Here is a 19,555-nt window from a genome sequence, read left to right as displayed (position 1 = left end):
CCATATCCGTTAGGCCTTGTTATCCAGTTAGGTAACTTTTCGTCAAAAAGAAGAAACAAAACACTATTATAGTAATTTAATATGCATGGCCACTAACCGCTTTTGACATGAACATGTATTTCAATTATGGATGACGTAGTAAATGTTTTCACCTCGAACAGTTGTTAGTAACGCGACATTTTGGTACATTCAAAGCTAAGTTTCTAAGTATATTTACCCTTGAAGATAAAAGGGTCACATATAGCAGTTTATATAAGTATATTCTGGAATAGGAACAGCCCATTCATTACTATATAAATGTTCCTTCATGTGACTTTACAAAGTCAAAATTTGGGTACAGTGAGCTTGGCCCCCCAAATCAAATAAGAGCGCTTCAATGGACCAAAAGGACAAAACAAAGAGGCAAAAAAGAAAATACAAGGCAAGCTCACTAATCCTAAAAACATCCCTGCCCCTATTAATGAATATTTTACAATTGAATGCTAAGAAAAGAATGAAAAAATAACTTTACAGCAAGGGCATGTAATGCAGGGATATGGCCAAAAATATGTAAGTTTTTTTTTTCTTCCCCCCTTTAAAAGATGTATAGAAAATAAATATAAAACTGCATTTATAATTACAACCACCAATGGCAATGACCAACAACTGATTTTGTTGTCAGCCTTGAGAAGACAATTATAGAAGCATACTAAGCTTCCTGCGCCAACTCCTTTAAGAACTGGAAGGCTGGATTCTCGAGAAGCTCGTCTGCTGGTTTCATGTCTGAGAAGTCCTTCTCTTGCAGTGATGTAGAGAGATCATCCACTGAGAAGGGGATGCTGTAAAGAAGAAAACACCATTTGATGAACATATAGCTCATTTACATAGTACAAAACCGAAAAGATTGACATCAAACAATTGCAATAATAGTGGACCAAGTATCAATAGATTACATAAGTTGACATCACTTGTAAGAGAATAAAATAAGATAAAATCAATTAAACTTCTGACATTAAGTTGATATCAATTTATGCACTTCAACTTTTTAGAGAAGTTATATGAGAGCTCTACTATTAAAGTTGAAGTACACAAGTTGATCTTGAGAGAAGTTTAATTAATTTTACTTTCTTATTTTCTTCTCCTATAAGTGCTAATAAAAAAATTATCCAAACAAGACCTAAATCCTATCCACTATAATGGAAGATAATTTCCCCCGCTACATAGTTCTATGCTCTAATGCCTAAAGCACATGTTATTAAAGCACCCTTACCTGGAACTGTCATCCAACAAGAAAGAATCACTCTGAGCATTGTTGGAGTCCTCAGCCATTAGCATCCTCATGCTTGAAAGGACCTGGAGGAAGATTAAAGTGCATTAGTCAAGCATTTACCACTTCAGCTATGCCTTTTGCTGTTTGGAAAAATATCGACAAAAACTTACATCTGGAGATACACTTCGAGTATTGTAGTTAGCATCCCAGTAAAGTGTACATATTCTATATAGCTGCTGGACACTCAAGATCTGGAGAAGCAGAACCAGAAGGTGAGGGGAAGAAAAATGGAAAGGAAAACATTGAGATGCAGTGAGCTGAAGTGACCATGCATATATCAATATCCCTAATCTCCTTCTAATCCATCCCTTACAACTAAATGCAAACATACATATGAATTTCAGTCCTAGCAGTAGCCTCATACACTTCCTAGATTGAATGAACTAACAACCTACACAACCAAGTCAACTGCTACTAGCCCAAACAAATGAATTCATAGCCATGAGCTTTCAGCTCAACTGGCACTAGCCCAATCTTTAAGATTCAGGTGTGATTACCACCACCACCACCACCACCCAGCCCCAACATACTTGCATCTCCAATGTTTAAAAAATAAAAAAATTGCATAGAACATTATGTTGACGATAGATGCAGGTCTCGTGCACTCACGTATGGAGTTTGAGAAGGGTAAAGACTTACGGGGCATAAATCATTGATGATTTCATCATAGGAAATCCTATACTTCTGATGAATAACCTGTATATAAACAATGACAAAAATTAAATAACAGAGAAATAATTAAGACAGTTTGGATTTTGATCACTTCATATAAAAGAAATATTCATGAAGAAAAGAAGAAAATAGAATAAATGTTCTGTCTTATTCAATTCATCATATTTATTACAAGACTGTCACAAAGGAGGCCTTATCCCTTTAAGTTACCATACATGATGTGCATGGTTATGAATTCTGTTAAGATATTCAGGCAAGTAATGGTAAAATATTTGGTATGATTACGGAAATATTGTCCATTTATGTAATTAGGGAAATTATGCTTTCTTTCCATTATTTCTATACATAAATATAAATAAATAAATTCTAATCCCTAGATTTATAACTTACAAGAATGCTTCTCACCGCCTTTTACATAAATATGGTACTGTTATCATGGAAAAAACTCATTAGTCTCAACATGGTATTGAGTGGTACCATCCTCCATGATATGCATGGGTTACAATTTTGTCGATACATTCCTTAAAATCTGGAACTGTTTGTTTGGTGTGTCTCCTTCAACATGTTTTCATCTCAATTTCGCTCTACAGCACCCACCGTGTCCTATAGATTTTTGACTGGTCCCTTAGTTTTTGCTTTGATGTTGTTTGGGAGCTGCACTTGGTTTGGTGTGCCCCTCTTCTTGTTTGGCAGTCGCACTTAGATTGCTGCACCCCTATTCTAGCTTGGTGGCTACGCTCAATTTTGTTGTGCCCATCTTGATTGGCTACTGTGCTTAATTTGCTATGATCCTCTCCTTGTTTAGTGGTGGTACTTGGTTTGTGTCCCTATAGTTTGGTGGTTGTGCTCAGTTTCGGAATTATTCTTGCCCTTACCTCTATGTTTAGGGCTTGTTTGTTTTCTTTCTTTCTTTCTTTTTTTAAAAAAAGCTTTAATTTTAACAAGCTTAAAGCTTAGAAAAATTTAGCCTGTGGGGGGGTTGAGATATTGTAAGAAATATTGTTGAGATATATGGCATAGTTAGGGAAATATTTTCCATTTATGTAATTAGGAAAATTCTGCTATCTTTCCATTATTTCTGTTGGTAAAATGATTCTAATTCCTAACTCCCAGCCTTGTGTATATGGTACTGTTCTCGTGAAATAAAGCATTCCACCCAGCAAGGATAAAGCATATTGCATAGATGCCTACAGGTTTGATAAATTATCCATGTACTTCCATCACTTGTGTCATGCTTATGCTTTTACTGTTTGGGTTAAGTTTAAAAGCTGATTAAGTCTCATAGGAATTTGTTGGCACGTGATTTTCTTTTGATAAGCAAAACAAGGAAGCATTTTTGTCTGATACAGTAGTTACTTCAAACAAGAATAAGGATTTAGAGATAATCTTGATCTAAAAGTAAAAGTAGATGCCTTCTGTCCTTTAGTTTTACTGGATTTATCCTGTTACCAAAACTAATCATGAATTTTTCAGATTTTATATGATAAAGTAAAAAGAAATGCAACACATAGAGAATCATCATTTACAATCAAAATAATGAACCATCAGCAAAATGCAAGCACATTAAAACCATGAAAAGGTGCAAAATTATCAAATAATACACCCTTACCAAGAATCCAACAGCCTGTCTTATGTGCTTAAGCTCATCCCAAGATGACCCTGCATACTGCAAGTTTGTGCTCCAGGCAATTAGTTGGAGCTTTTACTAAAATAAGTACAACATTTCAAAAAGCATGCAGAAGTGCAGAACAACCTTAGGTCATCACCATATTTCAGTAAAGCCCAAGTGATATATGCACTAACTCGAAATTAACACATTACAGTAAAAGCAAAAACAATTTACCTCTTCCTTTGCTTGGCAGCACCACAACTCTAATTCAGCTAATCCAGCTTTCACATATTCCCCATTGCTGAATGTGCAACAATCACGACGAAGAAGAAGACTAGTAATCATTTGAGCAAAAGAGGTGTTAACCTTTCCACATTTTATGGGAAAAAAACCATTATGATAAAAAAGATGTGTTAATGGATGTATGCAAAAACTACTTACCTATTGAAGAGTTGCACATTAATATATGAGAATGTTTGACTAAAGATCTTTTGGATAAGAACTGGTGGCACCTGAAACAGAAAAGAATATATCATGTTTCAGCAATTTTCAGAATATGGAATGGAAGTAGCTAACGAAGGTAATTGCTCAGTATTCAGAAGTTAATAAATGGCAATTTATCTTCTTACAAAGTTCTCTTTCAGTGTACAGAGGAGTGTATTGAGGGATTCAATAATACTCTGCCAGTGAACTACTGGGGAGTCCTTAGCAAGGGATCGGTTAGAACGTAACCCTCCCTTTGATATTCTTGGTGCCTACATATCAACAATGAGATTTGCATAAGGAACAGAATAAAAACATAAAAAAATATTAGGCTCAGAATCCTTTTGAAATTTCTAGAAAATCTCTAGTAGGAATTATACAGGGATAAACAATGATAATTATATGGGACGAGATATTGTATCCTACTTTGTCCAGGCAACTTGAGTAGAACAATTGATCACTAGATTTCAACACACCTGGATGCATAATGCAAGAACCGGTGTTAAATCCTTCTTCAAATTATCTCGAATGATGCCATATATTTTCTCGAAATAGGCTGTGAGCTGCTGCTTGAAAAGCAAAGCAGGGTATTTAGCCTCTACCTTGCGTACAACATCTGCTGGAGGAGCAGCAAGGTTGGCAGAAGAAGGGGATGAAAGAAAACTCTGCAATTTACCCTTGAATAAATGAGTGCAATTATTCAAGTGTTAAATGAAAATCCAATTACATACAATTTAAGAAATATCCAATACCATAGTCATTCTTCCAAAAAGAGATGTTGGATTAGGCAGTTTTCTAGCTGGGGTAGCTTTTGCTGAACTCCCAGATTTCAGGCTTTGTTCAAGTAAAAACAATAACGCAGAAGTATTTGACAGCCAATAGGCCATATGATCATTGTCGTCTTGATTCTGTATGGTAAAAAAGAGAGTAGGGCAGAAGAAAGGCAAGATGAGTGCTCTAACACTTTTTGTTACTATACCAGAAAACACCATAAATATAGAATATCAAATTAAAAATTAAGATCACACCATTTAACATTACAATAGCCACAAAATAATTCATCATTCAATGAATAAACATACAAATAGGTTCATAAACTCTTCAAAGAAATGGATGGAGGGATAATTAGAAAGCAGCATTCAAACTTGCATATGTATAACTTCTAACACCAATAATTTCACAGAAAAATATCCTTGAACAAGAATTAAACTAAATAAATAAACACAAAAACAAACACTCCTACCAACAATACAGCAGTTATTAACTGATAATCAAACATTACATTCCACTGGATTGCACATTAGAATAATCAGCACAATTATGATATGAGATGAATGTCTAAAAGAGATTAAAATTGAAATCATGTGATTTGAGTTGTCCCTAGGCTGCATAATCGATGAAACTCCCTCAGCAGGAAGAGGAGATTCGTACCCTATTGCCCAGAGGCTCTTCGCTATGCGAAGGTATGGGGGAGGGATATTGTACGCAGCCTTACCCTTGCATATGCAAAGAGGCTGTTTCCAGATTCGAATCCATGACCAACAAGTCACCAAGGCACAACTTTACCACTGCACCAGGGCTCGCCCTCCAGGAAGAGGAGACGATAAAGAAACAAAATATTTTTGGTGTAAGTGGTGATTTTTCTCACTACCATGAACTTGGTTTCCATGGCTTCAAGTTTTTAATTTTGGATTATCTAGCTGGAGCTTCTTTGTAGTTAGTACCCAGAAATCTAGACTTTATTGACAATTTCAATTTTAATGGTTAAACTTTTTTTATAGTTTTTGGCATCTTTTGAGGTTCTTGATCTTCAAAACTTCACATTTCTAACAGATCCTACTCTAATTTAAAGCATTTATAGAAAACATAGATTATTAAAATGACTGCTAAAAGTGACCAGCTTCTGTTGACTAGGCTAGCTTTACTGTTTATGGAAGGAGGAAAAAATCCTGCTTTTTGTGGTAATGTGCAATCTACATTCCACACCACACTTCAGTGCATTTAGATTGAAAGTTTCACATCTTTGAAGGAGATTTTTTTGGATGAGCAGCTTTGGCCTTTACTTGGTGAAGAAAACAGTACAGTACATTTTTATAGAGGTTTCTCTAACAGATATGTTGAGTAGCTTTGCTTCATTATGGTTTCCTATGTTCTTTACTGTTTTGTTTTCTTTTTTAAGGAGAATATATTATCCTCCTAGATCTGTAATCATCTTCACCATCATAATAGATTTTTTCTTTTTAACTTCCCCCAAGAAAAAGCTCATTTTTTTTAATCATATACTCATACTCCCATTGCACCATTTCAAAGTGCTCTTCGAAACAGCTGTTTGGAAGGGATGAAATAGAAGAAAAAGAGCTACCAAAACAAATTTATCAGAAACTTATAAGTTTTTAAGAATTGGGGCTCCTTATATTATCATGTGCCATAAAGTATAATTCAGAATAAAGTAATTACACCACCTCAATTTCGGAACCAATCATTTGGATGAGGCGATCAAATACACTAGTTCTTTCAGCTTCAAATGATTTCCAGTGGAGAAGACATTTGTAAATGGTGAATGCAGCAATGGGTTTTCCATGATTGAATCCAATATTTTTCATAACACAGTTGACAAGTGAATCAACACTCTCCTACAGTGAACAAGAATTTATATTGAGAATAAATAGTATTTTAGCATGAAAAACAATGACAAAAAACAAAATTAAATTCCTATTTTTAAGCGCATACATGTTGTCGTTCATTGTAAGATCTTCTCAATTTACTGTCTGATTCAGTACCAAATTGTTTCACAGGTGTAACAAATGTATCCTGCAAAGATAACTCATTTTATATTCCATATTCCTTTAAACACAGTCAAGTGTTACAGAAGGCACACAGTAAAGAATACTTACAACAGCTTCCTGCTCTTCTGCCGCATGGTGACCATTTTCTAACTTCTGCAAATAAAAATGCCAATATTTCAATAGATGTATATTTACTTACAGAAAATGAGGACTTATATACTTCAACTAGAACAAATTACCTCGTCCAATGGGGAAGACAGGTGCTCTGCTATTGTTTTCACAGATGAGTTTAATAGAGATTGTTTCTGAAGAATATGGTTTGCAGATTCCATGTCTATGAATTTCTCTTCAAGCCTATCAATATTAATTAAAACAAGAAAATGGTCATGATGGTAGAGATCTTGTAACAGAAAATAGAGGGTGAATGATAACCGTTACAACACAAGAAACAAAAATTGGTTCAAAACTTCAATTGATGTCAATTAAATATTTATCTTAAATCAACAATGTTTAATCACAAATAAAACCTTTGCATAGCAGTCTTCAAATGGATTACTTTTGACTCTGCATCCAAAGCTTGCTTCAACCTTTCTTCACCAATTTTGTTTGCCTCTTCATACCTTTTTTCCGTTTCATCAATTTTCTTTTCCAGCGAACTCACCATGTTCTGTAACAGACTCCATGAAGCACTATCTTAATAATATAATATGGCAACATATCTTACACAAAATGTGAGGATATCCTAAGTGTACCAATATACAAATACTATCTTGAAATGAAACACAGACATCTATGCTATAACCACTTCACCTTGAGTTTCTCATTCTCACTTCTGAGCTTCTCCAACAAAGCATTGTCAACAACTGGAACTTCCTGTATGACAGCCGCTCTCTCAGCTGCTTTTTTTGTAGCCTCCCTCTCCTTTTCAAGAAGTAGCTTAGTTTCTTTAAACTGAAGTTGCATCTCTTGCAAAGCAGATTGTAATCTTTGATTTTCTTGTGCTTTTGCTTCTTCGATGTCAACCTATATTTAATATTAGAGGTTTAAGAATCTTTTCAAGATACTAAATAATGTGTTATTGATTTCCTACATCTTTCTCAGAAAAATCACAAACAAAATCCTTTCTCATCGATTACACAAATCAATTTCACTCCATTAGGAAAGTTTCTAAAACAAGTATTGCTTTTCTAAGAAAAAACAGACAAAATCCCTTTGCATCAATTACACAGATCAATTTCACCGGGAAAGTTTCTAAAACAAGTATTGCTACTGTGCTAACAGAGCATACTATGATATTTTACTCAGACTAATTGGACAGGGTTGATTCATACTACTGGAAAATTGCCAGTTTACCACATTAAAGTTATTTTTGTTAGCAGTTAGTATTGACAAAACCATAGTAATTTACCCGCAAACGTTTTTCCAGCTGCAATCTTAATGTAAGGTCTTCAACTTGCTCTTCAAGCTTACTTTTGGCAGCTTGGAGAGCTCCTGTTTCTCTTGCAGCCTGCAACAAAAATAAAAATATCAATCACTATAATAACAAAAACAAAAGTGGTGAATACACAATCTTAACTCTTTAGATGTAATATGAAAAGTTCCCTTCACCAAAAAAAAAAGTATGTACTTTTATCTTCTAGCAAAATGTGTATAAAATGGGCTCTTACAGTTATGATTTTCGGGCAACCACTTTTTAAGGTTCAAAAATCACAGATAGTTGTATTCCCAACACATTACCTCTCCATGTGACAATGTAACAAGTAAACCCAAACAATATATGCAACCATACTGCTTTGCTAAGATATGCAATTTGATTTCACATCTTGTTAGATGTGAGGATATTATAGAGTTGGAACTAAGGTGAGAAAAGGTCAGTGGTCAGTCTACTTTGGACTTTAGGGGTATGTTAATGTTGCTCGGTTGCTTAAAGCGAAGTATATGTCAATGGAAGGCAAAGAATAAAAAACAAATTGAAGGGGAAATTTTGAGTAATCAAGAGTTAAAGAAAAATATTCAAATAATTATAATACTACTGCTCAACTTGAATTGTGACTTCTACTAGTGTCATCTGCATTGTAAAATTATCCCTTGTAAAATTTTACTGTCATCTGCATTTTCCAAGACACTTTGCCTGGTGCAGAGATCCAATTCCTTTTTGGCCTTCAGGATTTATAGAGCAAGAGCCCTTAATATGTTCAGAGCATTCTTGGATTAGTCCCCTTGTCAATTAAGGCATACAGACTCACAGACGGGAACCAGCAAAGCTTTGGTATGTAAAATTATTTTTACAATATCCCCACTATGCATGTTATTTGACTGCATTCTGCAAAGCTTTTACAACATGGTAGTTTGAACTAGGAATGCTTTGTAATGAATCTTTTTTGAATAAATGAGGTAGACTACTAGAGGTGATCCCTATCATAGATACAATGGATCAAACCATGTGGGATATTATTGATTCTGGGAATAGAGTAGAGAAAATGAGAAACTTCCAGTGAAAATATAGGCAATACCTACTAAGAAATCCAAGATAAATTAGCACATGCATGCATGAGCATAAAAAACCTCTGGCTGGAGGAGTATAATTGCGGCAGTTTTCACAGTCCAAAAGTTGCTGAATGAAGCAGAAATTTCATGCAGGCTGACGAAGTTTTGGCATTGAGAATTATACAGTACTACAATGATTATGGGTGAGCTTGGAATGTGATGAGGGAACCATAACACAGTTCTCATGTACAAGGCAGTTATCAAAACATGTTTTTCTTCTGACTATGCCACAAAAGTAGTCAAAAATGTTGCCTAGTAAATTACTTGCTACTTAAATAACCTTATGCTATAAATTCTGAAAGGCTTATGACACTAACCAGATGTCAATACACCTACGAATTCATTGAATTCTAAATTCACTTTGCATGACTATTATCTTGGGTCCTATCAGAAATAGGATATTTGTTGGAAAAACTGCCTTAATTGCAGATACCCCTTAGTCCGCATTAGTTGCAGCCTCTTTGGGGGTTTCCTGAAGTGCAACCTTGAGGATGAAGGTTTAATCCCACATTGAATAGAGATATGGCCAAATCAAAGTATATAAGTGGAGGGTTATCCTCACCTTACAACTGGTTTTGTAGGGTTGAGTTAGGCTCAAACCCACATTCTAAGAATATTTATACTTTTAAAACAAATTTTCATGAATGGATTCAGAGGATCAAGGAGTTAAAACAAAGGTGCTTACCATCTTGAGCTTTCGCAATTCTCGCCGAGCAACTTTTCCTCTGCATGCACATTGCGTTGTAATTGCTGCCTTCTTTAATTTTGCGAAATGAAGTTGTGCCAAGTATTTCCGGCAGTGGCTCTACAATGCACAAAATCAGCAGTGCTGGAATAACATACTATTTGAAACCAAAATAAAAATTCAAGGCTAAACTCAGTAACAATGATGTTGTATAGAGTGCATGAACAAGAATATTAAAAATGTTCAAAGTATGTTACTAATGATGGCTCTTCAAAATACCTGAATGGCAATTGCTGCTTTAGTTTGCCTTCTGAAGTGTAGCTCACAATGAGCAGCCATCCCCCGCATACCAGTCTGGATAGAGATAGCAGAGGTATACAGATCTTTGTATGCCTTCCAAGCAATATGCATGCGGAAGCACCTCTGAATCACTAAACTAGAAGCCTCCTGCCGCATTCCCTCATACACTTGCCGTGCAAGTTGTCCTGCAATCAGTACAAAGAAAGGCATCATCAGACTTCAAATATCTAAATTTCCCCCAAATCCAACATGTGAGCTAATATTTCAAGAAGCAATGAGCAGAGACCTCTGCACGCAGCTTGAATCTGCACAGCAGACAAACGAAGCAAGATGAAACTTTGGCAGGCCAAATAGGAACGAACTTTTCTCTGAATAATGCTTGCTGACCTCCCCAAGATTTCAGTTCTGCGGGTATCTAGTTCTGCCATCTGACCAGCTCGAAGAAACACCTTTGTCTTACCAATCTATGGCAATAAACAGAACCAATAAATTAGAAACAAAGATAATATAAGACTCATATCACCAATCAGCAAATTGTCTAATGCAATGGCAAATATCATTACAGTAAGTACAGATGGGCATAATTAGCAATGCATGTTTGGTATATACTTGACTACATGAAACAGTGATCATTCCTAAACCTAAACTACATTTTCCAAACTTATGGTCAGTATAATGGTAGATATGAATCATGCAAGGAGGGCAAAAAAGGAAAGGTTACCAGTTCTCCCATCAGAGAGAAAAAGACTCTCAGAATAAAAGTTTTAATTGCATAGTAATAGTTACCTGATAGCCTTCAAGTCCAACATTCTTTAGAATCCTCTTGCAAGCAGTGACCTCATCAGAACTAACAAATATGAAAAAGGTAAGCACTTTCAGAATAATGACAAGAATGACTAATAAGATGAACAATTCAGATACCTTCCAGCCAATGCTTCAGGTGCAAGAAGGCTAAATCGATCCACAAATTCATCAAAGGTTTTTCTAGTAGGATACCCAGCACAGCTTATCCTAATTGCTTCCATAACTCCCTACAACCAGATGAATTATACTAATAAGCATAAACTCACGTAATATCAGGTTGAACTTCAATTACAGCACAAACTATACTGTAAAAGGAAAAGGGATCAAATACTAGCAGTCTTACCCCACAACGTAGTTGCAGCAGAACATTTTTATTCTCAAAAATTGCTGGCTTAAGAAGATTATTGGGTTTTACACAACGAATGTAGTGTGGCTCAGTGGCACTGAGAGTTTCAAGTAAAGATTGCAATTGTTGCTGCAGGGCATATGAAGAATTATCACAAACCCAAAGATTAAGCAAGAAAGACAAAAAAAGTTGGTTTCCAAATAAAAGTAAACCAACCAACCTTAAATCGTGAACCAATTGAAGAGAACTTTGATTGTTTAGAAGATTCTTCGGGTGAAGGGGGAAACAAGCCCGATACAAAGGGGCATTTGGAAGCATAAAGAAGTGCTTGGTGCTCTGCAACAACATAATCCTTGTTCTTGTCGAGGAACAATTCAGTTTGATAAGTTACCTACAAATGACAGAGATTAAGGGTACATGTGGCCCAAAGAAGGAACAAATCACAAACAGCATTCTGGAGTCTGGTTAATATGTATCCTATTTATTATTTATTATATCTCTGAATGAAAAAATTAAAACTTTATGAACTTACATCTCCTGCATAATGGCAAATTGTGAAGTCACTACGTGATAATTTAGGCTTGCTAAACCTTTTGTGATTTTTGAAGGTCTGATATAGCTTTTGGGCAAAAGTTTCGTGTGTAGATCTAGGAAACATACTGCATAGTACAAACACATACAGCTATCTGAGCATCAATAAAAATAATTAAAAAATATATATGGGCTATCAGTACAAAGTATACCAAGCTTCATCCAGAAGAGCAATAATGCCACCAGGTTTCTGAAAATGAATACAAGATAATTCAAGAGTCAAAATAAATTTCTAATGGTAATAATAAATTCACTAATGGCAAACTGCACAACAAATTGAACATTTTCTCTTTGATACATATATACACAACCTTATTGATTTTCAAAACAGACATACGGTGAAATATATCACAGTATGAAAAGTATACTAATGTTTTAATTATTTGTGAATGGCTTTTAGGTACATCCAAAAGTCCTCTTTTACCCAAATCCCCAGTTCTCATCCATCTTAATTATCTGATACTACATTTTTATTGTTTATTTCCAAATTCCAATGTCTAAACTGAAGACAGGCATGCTGAAGACTGTTGAAAATTGTAGTCAACCATCCTTTCCACCAAGGTGGCAAGGCACCAATGTATACTTTCTTGAAACCAACTTCCTTCAATTTTACAATAAAAAGAAACTAGTTTTGTCTTTTATCTTCTTAATTCTGTATTTATTTTTTTTAAATAGTTTGTTGTCTCTGCCTCTTGTGCCTTAAAAACAACTTATCCTAAAATCAGGAAATGGAAATCATTGGGTAATTATTAAAAAAAAAAGATGTTATTGTTAGTGGGTAATTGACATATTTGTATCATCTCACTGAACATGCATTTCATATATTCAGTTCTACTTCTGCTTAGAATGAAGCAACAGAAACATCAAAGAAACCTTCCAGGCAAAAATTCAAGATGCCCTGGCCATTGAAAATGCTACCACCCCATCTCTTCCCACAAGCTAGTTTATCAATTATATCTCCATTCACCACCATATTAGTATATAACTTTTAACAGAATTGAATATCTTATACAAAAGCATCCACAAGAGACCAAGTTAATCAACAAAAGGATTGCAGAGTCAGAAGGGAAAACCTTTTCAATGAGATCCAGAATATCTTGATTGTCCACAAATTCAATGTAACTCCAATCAATTTCCTCTTTTTTGTATTCTTCTTGCTCCATTTTGAAAACATGCTGCAGAAAAGTATATTTGAGCATGTTAAATAAATTTTTTGAAAAAATGAGATTACTGTCCGTTTTAAATATACAAGCAAAAGATACCCATAGTTATAACAAAATTAATATCTTCAATAACAAACCTGATTAAAATGTTGCTGAAGCTTTTCATTGGTCAAATTAATACAAAATTGCTCAAAACTGCAGAGCAAACATAACAACCAAGATAACAAACAAAATCAGCATCAATACTGTCACAAAAGGTGAAACTACAGCTTTTGTCCATTAGAGTAATCCCCAGTCAAGCATTGCGCACTTGCATGGAGGAGGAAATTGGTTAGAATTGGGAATCCAGAGTTCATTCTCTGACTTGGGGTAGCTCTACTCTCAGAATTACCATTGTATTGCCTCTTTTATCTTTTATATTACATAATCTCAGAATTCTCTGATACGAGTTCCTATCACTCTGTATATGTAATATATTTACAATAAATACAAATAAATGTGATTACTTATTTTCTAAGCCTGATCAGCTACTAATTAGGGATTCTACCACTAATTCTAACAACTCCCAAACAATCTGTAAGTTTCCAGGAGTTACTGTTCACTTGAAGACTCACCCATGTTAATTACACAACAAAGTAGCAGTTACAAACCTGTTAGTCTTGAAACTCTCAAAACCATAAATATCCAGCACGCCAATTAAGGATTTTGACTCGGGGTCTTGACCAATAGAATTATTAATTTTATCAACCAACCTACAGAAGCAAGACAGAAAATTACAGAAACAGAGATTAACACTTGGAGAAAATTGACCAGACATGGTAACACTAACCAAGGTTCAAAAATATATATCTTTAACCAATCAACTCGCAGTCTTACCAGTCAAACAATCTTGTGTACACAATCTTAGCCAAGGCATCTCGGCTGAGTGCAGCAGCTTCCGGATCCAGCCATTTTGTAATTGTTTCATCACGAGTAACAATTACACGTTTGCAAAGAGAATCTTCAAGTGCCTTTGCATCACACCTGAATAAAAACTGTGAGCTAAAAAGATGAAATGCAAACCTTAAAACAATGCAAGTGCGCAATGCTTGCTCACATGAAAAGCTCAGCAGCAGTCTGTAGATGGAACCGAGATTTTTCATCTTTGGGCATAGATGAGTCTATCTCCTTCCCTTTCGCAAATTCAATGTTGCCAAGATGCAAAATTGCAGCAACAACTTTAAATATTGCATCCTGAAAAGCAATGGGGGAAATGGAAAAACAAAGCATTGAATCATAAGTCAAGCTTGAAGAAACAGAAAATGAACATATAAAATCACTACAAAATACCTGCTCCTCAGAACTTATTCCAACAATATCCATTGCTCTCCTTGTATCCCTATATTCTTTAGATTCATCAACCCCTTCCAACTCAAAGCAATTTGATTGATTCAGATAATGAAACATTCTTGGATCTCCTAATTTGTACTTTTTAACATCCTGTTTAAAAAAGAGAACCAGATAATTAGAAGTAAATAAAATAAAAAAGAGTTAAGCACAAATTTACCAATAAAGAACTTCCAAAGAATTTTGCCAATACAGACACATCTTACAACAACAAAAAAATATTATAGCTAAGCATACATAGATATTACAAGAGGAAAGGAAATCAACTCTTATTTACCATCAAAGTTCTCTACAAGTTCATTTTCAGACAGTTTTTTCCAATGGTAAGTTACCACATTTATGATTCAATCCAGAAACAAATTAATGTAAGCAAAATAGCTTCAGTACCTCCGGAGGTGCAGCACAGAGCATGTAGAAACAATGATAGTTCCTCTCTGGATCTGACACCTGGCAAACACGTGATCTTTCAAGCAGATAAGTCCTGATAGCAGCTCCTGATATTCTTCCACTCTGGTCAAACTGAATCTCCACAAACTTACCAAAACGACTGCAGAAGTCACAAGGGAGAAAAATAAAATTAGACAAGATGGCAAAAATTTTGCAATATAACTACATAAGCAGAAAACTTACTATTATTTCCCACCTTGAATTATTGTTCCTAACAGTCTTTGCATTGCCAAAGGCTTCTAGAACAGGATTGGACTGCAAAAAGAGTTAAGTTGAATGGACAGAAGTTAAGGTTAATAAAATAAATTAGCTTTGTAAATGGCAAATTCTCTTACCTCCAGAACCTTTTGCTCAACAGTTCTACCTTCAGCAGCAGCAGCTCTCCCACCCATGTAAGCAAGATACCTCATGAGCAACTTGGTACTTTCTGTTTTACCAGCTCCACTTTCACCACTAACCAATATTGACTGGCTGATTCCCTCATTTATCATAAGCCTAAATACATAATAATTTGTATATAATCAGACTCTTAAACCAATCACATGATCTATTTGCATGACAGATATGAAAACTACCTATATGCTGCATCTGCAACAGCAAAGGGATGTGGACTTAGCTCACCAAAAGCTGCTCCTTTATATTGGGCCATCATATGGCTATCATATAAATGAGGAAGCTTTATGAAAGGGTTCACAGCAATCAATATATTCCCGGTGTAAGTCTGGGAGCAAAATATTAGTCAGCATTTGTCAATACAGTTTGAAAATATGTAGAGTTGGAAACTATAATGCATACATAAATTTCGTTTATATCATATCTTGATCTCAGATTATCTAGGACTCCAGGTTCATGCAGGTATGCAAGCTTTCTCATATCATCCACTCCACTTGGTGGGACTTCTGTATCTTTATGATAAATACTGGAAGCTTTAACAACAACCTGCAAATTTCAAGACAAACAAGAGCAGCACAAAAATTCACAAATCATAAACATTAGAAAGTTCCAAATTTGAAGTTAACTTAAAAAATGTATAGTATACCAAATAAAAGTAAAGACATCATACAAAACAAGAACTAGTAGTTTCAAACTTTGAACAAGACACATATCTTCATTATGCTATACTTGAAAGATTCCCACCAGTCATTCATGTTCAAGAAATCAAAGTACTCGAAGTAAAACCAGTAAGTTTGAAAGAATATGAAAATGAATTAGTGAGGATTAGCTTTTTTGCAAATGTTACAAAGTACACTCACCGTCTTCCCTGAAGTGCAAAGGACTTTAATTTCTTCTCCTTTAACCTCCAAGACCTCACCATCTATCCAAGCCACATCAGGATCCTCCACCCAAATATGGGACCCAACTACAGGATTGGCAGCCGCAGCCTACAATGTAGAGAGTGTCACAACTTAACTGTACTAACTACTAACAGAATTCAGTAACTCTCAAATGAAACTTTATGCATAATCAAATAACTAGAATGAAACTCATAAACAGTGGGTATTGGGTAAAAGGAAAAGTCATGCTCTCTCTCTTAAGTCTTACAGAATTGAAGCATATCTCCACACATGCACACTAGAAAAAGCAATACAACATAATTGCTAGTTTTTTTACAAAAATGAAAGGGATCATTTGTTTGCAGAAAATGTTTTCTATTTTCACTTTTAATTACAAAAGTCACCTTGTTTTTACTTTGCTGTTTTCAGAAGTTTGCATAGGAAATAGTAAAAACAACTTTCTCAAAAGTTAGTAATAAAAAATGGTGAAAACAATAAAAAAAAGTTATTTTACTATTTCCTGTACAAATCTTTAAAAAAATTAAAAACAGTTAAAATATGTTGACATTTTCTCAAACCAAACAGCTCCGGACTTTGCACTAGAAAGTCATAACAAGAATGGCTCAAGCAGTATGTAACAATTCCATAATTTGCCCTAGACTGCTGAGTAGGTTTAATTTAAACCCATGTGGTTGAAAGTATCACCAGATACCCCATTGTTAGAAACATTCAGTGTTTTCAGAAAATGTATTTGAGAAGACCATCGGAAATCTAGTTCTTCCATCACAGCTCATCTGCATATTAACTATTTCCTATTGTGAAACAGCATCTACGAAATTTTAGCTATAATCTCAGTAGAAGAAAATAACAAATTCAATGAAGGAGGTCAATCAATATCGCTCAAGTTAAATAAAATTTCATTCGTATAAAAAGCATGTTGCAACATAATCAGAAGAAAACCTATGCACGTCTAGTATTGAAGTCAACACTGATATCAACCAAAATGGGTAAAATAGATGTCAATAGATTCATGGACTAGTCAAGCTTCTCAAAAAACAAGGTAGGAAACATTGATTAAAAATAAATTATATTAACTGAAACATGAGTAACCAAAGAATAAACATCCAACATGAGCAATGAAAACTTTCAAAACCTACCATCACCCAAATAAATTTATTAATTGAAAATTAAAAATTATGACTAAGGGGGACTAGTAAGCAATTGCCACGGTCCACAGACAGTCAAAATCATAGGAAAGGACATAAACTAGTCCTTCTCAGCCCCACAGGCATGCACATTGAACCACAGTTGTGCTTGATTATAATTTTGAACCAAATTTAAAAACAAAAGACAAATCTTTACACTTAAATCAATTAAAAATCATTTAGTCAGCAAAAAAAAAAATGAAAAATCATCTAAACCAGTGATGCATAGCAACAACATAATGGCAGCAAATTTATGAAAGTTGTAATCAGCAGCACAAATCCTCCCTTGTGCTTCATGTTTCTTTAAAGAACATCCTTAAGATGAAAAACACTATCCACTACGGAACTGAACTATTACAATGTCAGTTGGCGATAAGAAACGGGCACGTTCATTAAATAGCATTAGCAATCAGTTATAAGATAAAACAAAGACCCAAATCTGCCTTCTATGCTATAGCAGATCAGTCCATCAACATAGGAAAACGAGAACCCCATTTCCATCAAAAAATCCATTTCAACAAAGAGAGCTTCACGCCACTGAAAGGGAATGGAAGACTTGAAATAGACTCAACCAAAAACAGCAAGAGAAAATCCAAATGAATGAGAAATGAATACCATTTCTGAGAGAGATCGGATCAAAAACTCAGCTTGCAACCGGATCTACTGCCAACGGCTACTCCACCAATCAAAATGAAAGATCTTGCCACTCCCCCTCCACCACAACTTCCATTAAAATACGCGCTTTACAACTCCAAATGCAGAAAAAACAAAAGGGATATCTCTATATATATATTTATATTTATAAGAACTGAGAGACAATGTGGAGAAAAAAATGAGAGAAGCTCAAAACCCTGGTCTGCTGTTATCACTGGTTCAACGGCAGACCTTGCTTTTGTTATGGGTTTTATGTTATGTTGTGTTGTGTACGCTCTGTGTGTTTGTAATTTGTATTTTCCCTTTTTACTTGGCTTTAAGGGCAAATATTTTAATGGGTTAAAAAAACAAAAAGATGATGATGATGATGATGTTCGTGACATTTGGATTTAGGAGCACAGAATCGTAGTTTAGTTAAGGTAAATGTGAAACGTTTGCTTATGTGTGTGGCATTCCGTAAATGCCCATCTATGTCGATACGAATTACGTACCTTTTCATTGGATGACTAACGTTGTCATTTGTCAAAGAGGTTACATTAATAAAATCAAATATTTGAGGCGCCTATCGCGGTCGCCAACATCTTCGGATGCTGCTCTAGTGGCATCAATCGTCTCCTTTTGTCCTTACTTGGATGGATTTTGTTTTGTCTTTTTATATTTTTTTGGGTCGTAAAAATTTCAAATTTAGTAGTCGTTTGTGTTTATATTGGATTAAATTAAATTAGATGCTAAAGATCTGTAGGAATGTGTTTCATTAAAATTATATTAGAAAAAAAATTATGAAACAAAATCTAGTGAAAAAAAAAAATACATTATTCTTTGATGCATTACCACATGCATTATTAAAGATTTTGTCAGAAAAACATAATGAGACAGAATCATGACAAAGGGAAAAATAATACACATGTATCTATTTCTCTTCCTTACGTAGGTAATCATCTTTAAAACGATGAAATATAGTCTTGTAAGTGAATTGTTCAAAAGTCTTTGTTGAAAATTAATTTCTAAAGAAATCTTTTAGATTTTTACTTAAACAAACTTGTTATACATTTATATCACTATTCTTTTGGAGAATATAGGTGAAAAAGAATTTTGGTAAAATATTTTTTATATTATCTTCTTTGATGTATCATTCTTTCAACTGAACAATACATATAACATTATTTTCATATGTGATCATTCATGTCATTTTTTTTCATTAAAGCTAAAATTTCTATATGATTGGTTGATGTACATATTTTGACTTATTATCTCATGTAAACTTATGATATATAATTATGAGGATCTAACAAAT

At 34.5% G+C, this 19,555-nt stretch overlaps 1 protein-coding gene across 2 annotated transcripts; it reads right to left on the bottom strand.

Annotated features, from left to right (window-relative positions):
- Positions 1-264: 264 nt before the first annotated feature.
- LOC100819463 (myosin-20) lies at positions 265-18,547 on the bottom strand. Of its 2 annotated transcripts, none has more exons than XM_006604460.4 (39): positions 18,223-18,547; positions 16,382-16,510; positions 15,924-16,067; positions 15,704-15,849; positions 15,464-15,623; positions 15,325-15,383; positions 15,069-15,228; positions 14,625-14,774; positions 14,392-14,528; positions 14,172-14,318; positions 13,946-14,047; positions 13,433-13,490; positions 13,206-13,307; positions 12,285-12,322; positions 12,074-12,200; positions 11,762-11,932; positions 11,539-11,670; positions 11,313-11,422; positions 11,178-11,238; positions 10,678-10,855; positions 10,371-10,576; positions 10,092-10,211; positions 8,268-8,366; positions 7,670-7,882; positions 7,387-7,526; positions 7,099-7,213; positions 6,968-7,012; positions 6,804-6,884; positions 6,536-6,706; positions 4,826-4,981; positions 4,550-4,750; positions 4,220-4,345; positions 4,032-4,102; positions 3,825-3,924; positions 3,591-3,647; positions 1,949-2,005; positions 1,420-1,500; positions 1,250-1,332; positions 265-818 (listed from the first exon to the last, which is right to left on the bottom strand). In XM_006604460.4, the coding sequence occupies exons 1-39, from the start codon at positions 18,223-18,225 to the stop codon at positions 689-691; spliced, it is 4,566 nt and encodes a 1,521-aa protein (XP_006604523.1). In that variant the 5' UTR covers positions 18,226-18,547; the 3' UTR covers positions 265-688. The 2 variants fall into 2 exon arrangements, with proteins under 2 accessions (XP_006604523.1, XP_006604524.1); XM_006604461.4 differs by having other exon boundaries at positions 4,550-4,738.
- Between the last annotated feature and the right edge of the window lie 1,008 nt (positions 18,548-19,555).

This window comes from Glycine max, chromosome 19 (assembly GCF_000004515.6).
Source record: "Glycine max cultivar Williams 82 chromosome 19, Glycine_max_v4.0, whole genome shotgun sequence".
NCBI classification, from domain to species: Eukaryota; Viridiplantae; Streptophyta; class Magnoliopsida; order Fabales; family Fabaceae; genus Glycine; species Glycine max.
Note: the sequence above shows the minus strand (reverse complement) of the source record. Positions and strands in the feature narration are given on the sequence as shown.

Bases quoted from the DNA above. Each gene is read 5' to 3' on its own strand.
- LOC100819463 (XM_006604460.4), bottom strand. The intron at 11,933-12,073 runs GTAAGTTCATAA...TGTCATTTGTAG, and splicing joins TTTGCCATTATGCAGGAGAT to GTAACTTATCAAACTGAATT. The intron at 8,367-10,091 runs GTAAGCACCTTT...TTTTTGTTGCAG, and splicing joins AATTGCGAAAGCTCAAGATG to GCTGCAAGAGAAACAGGAGC.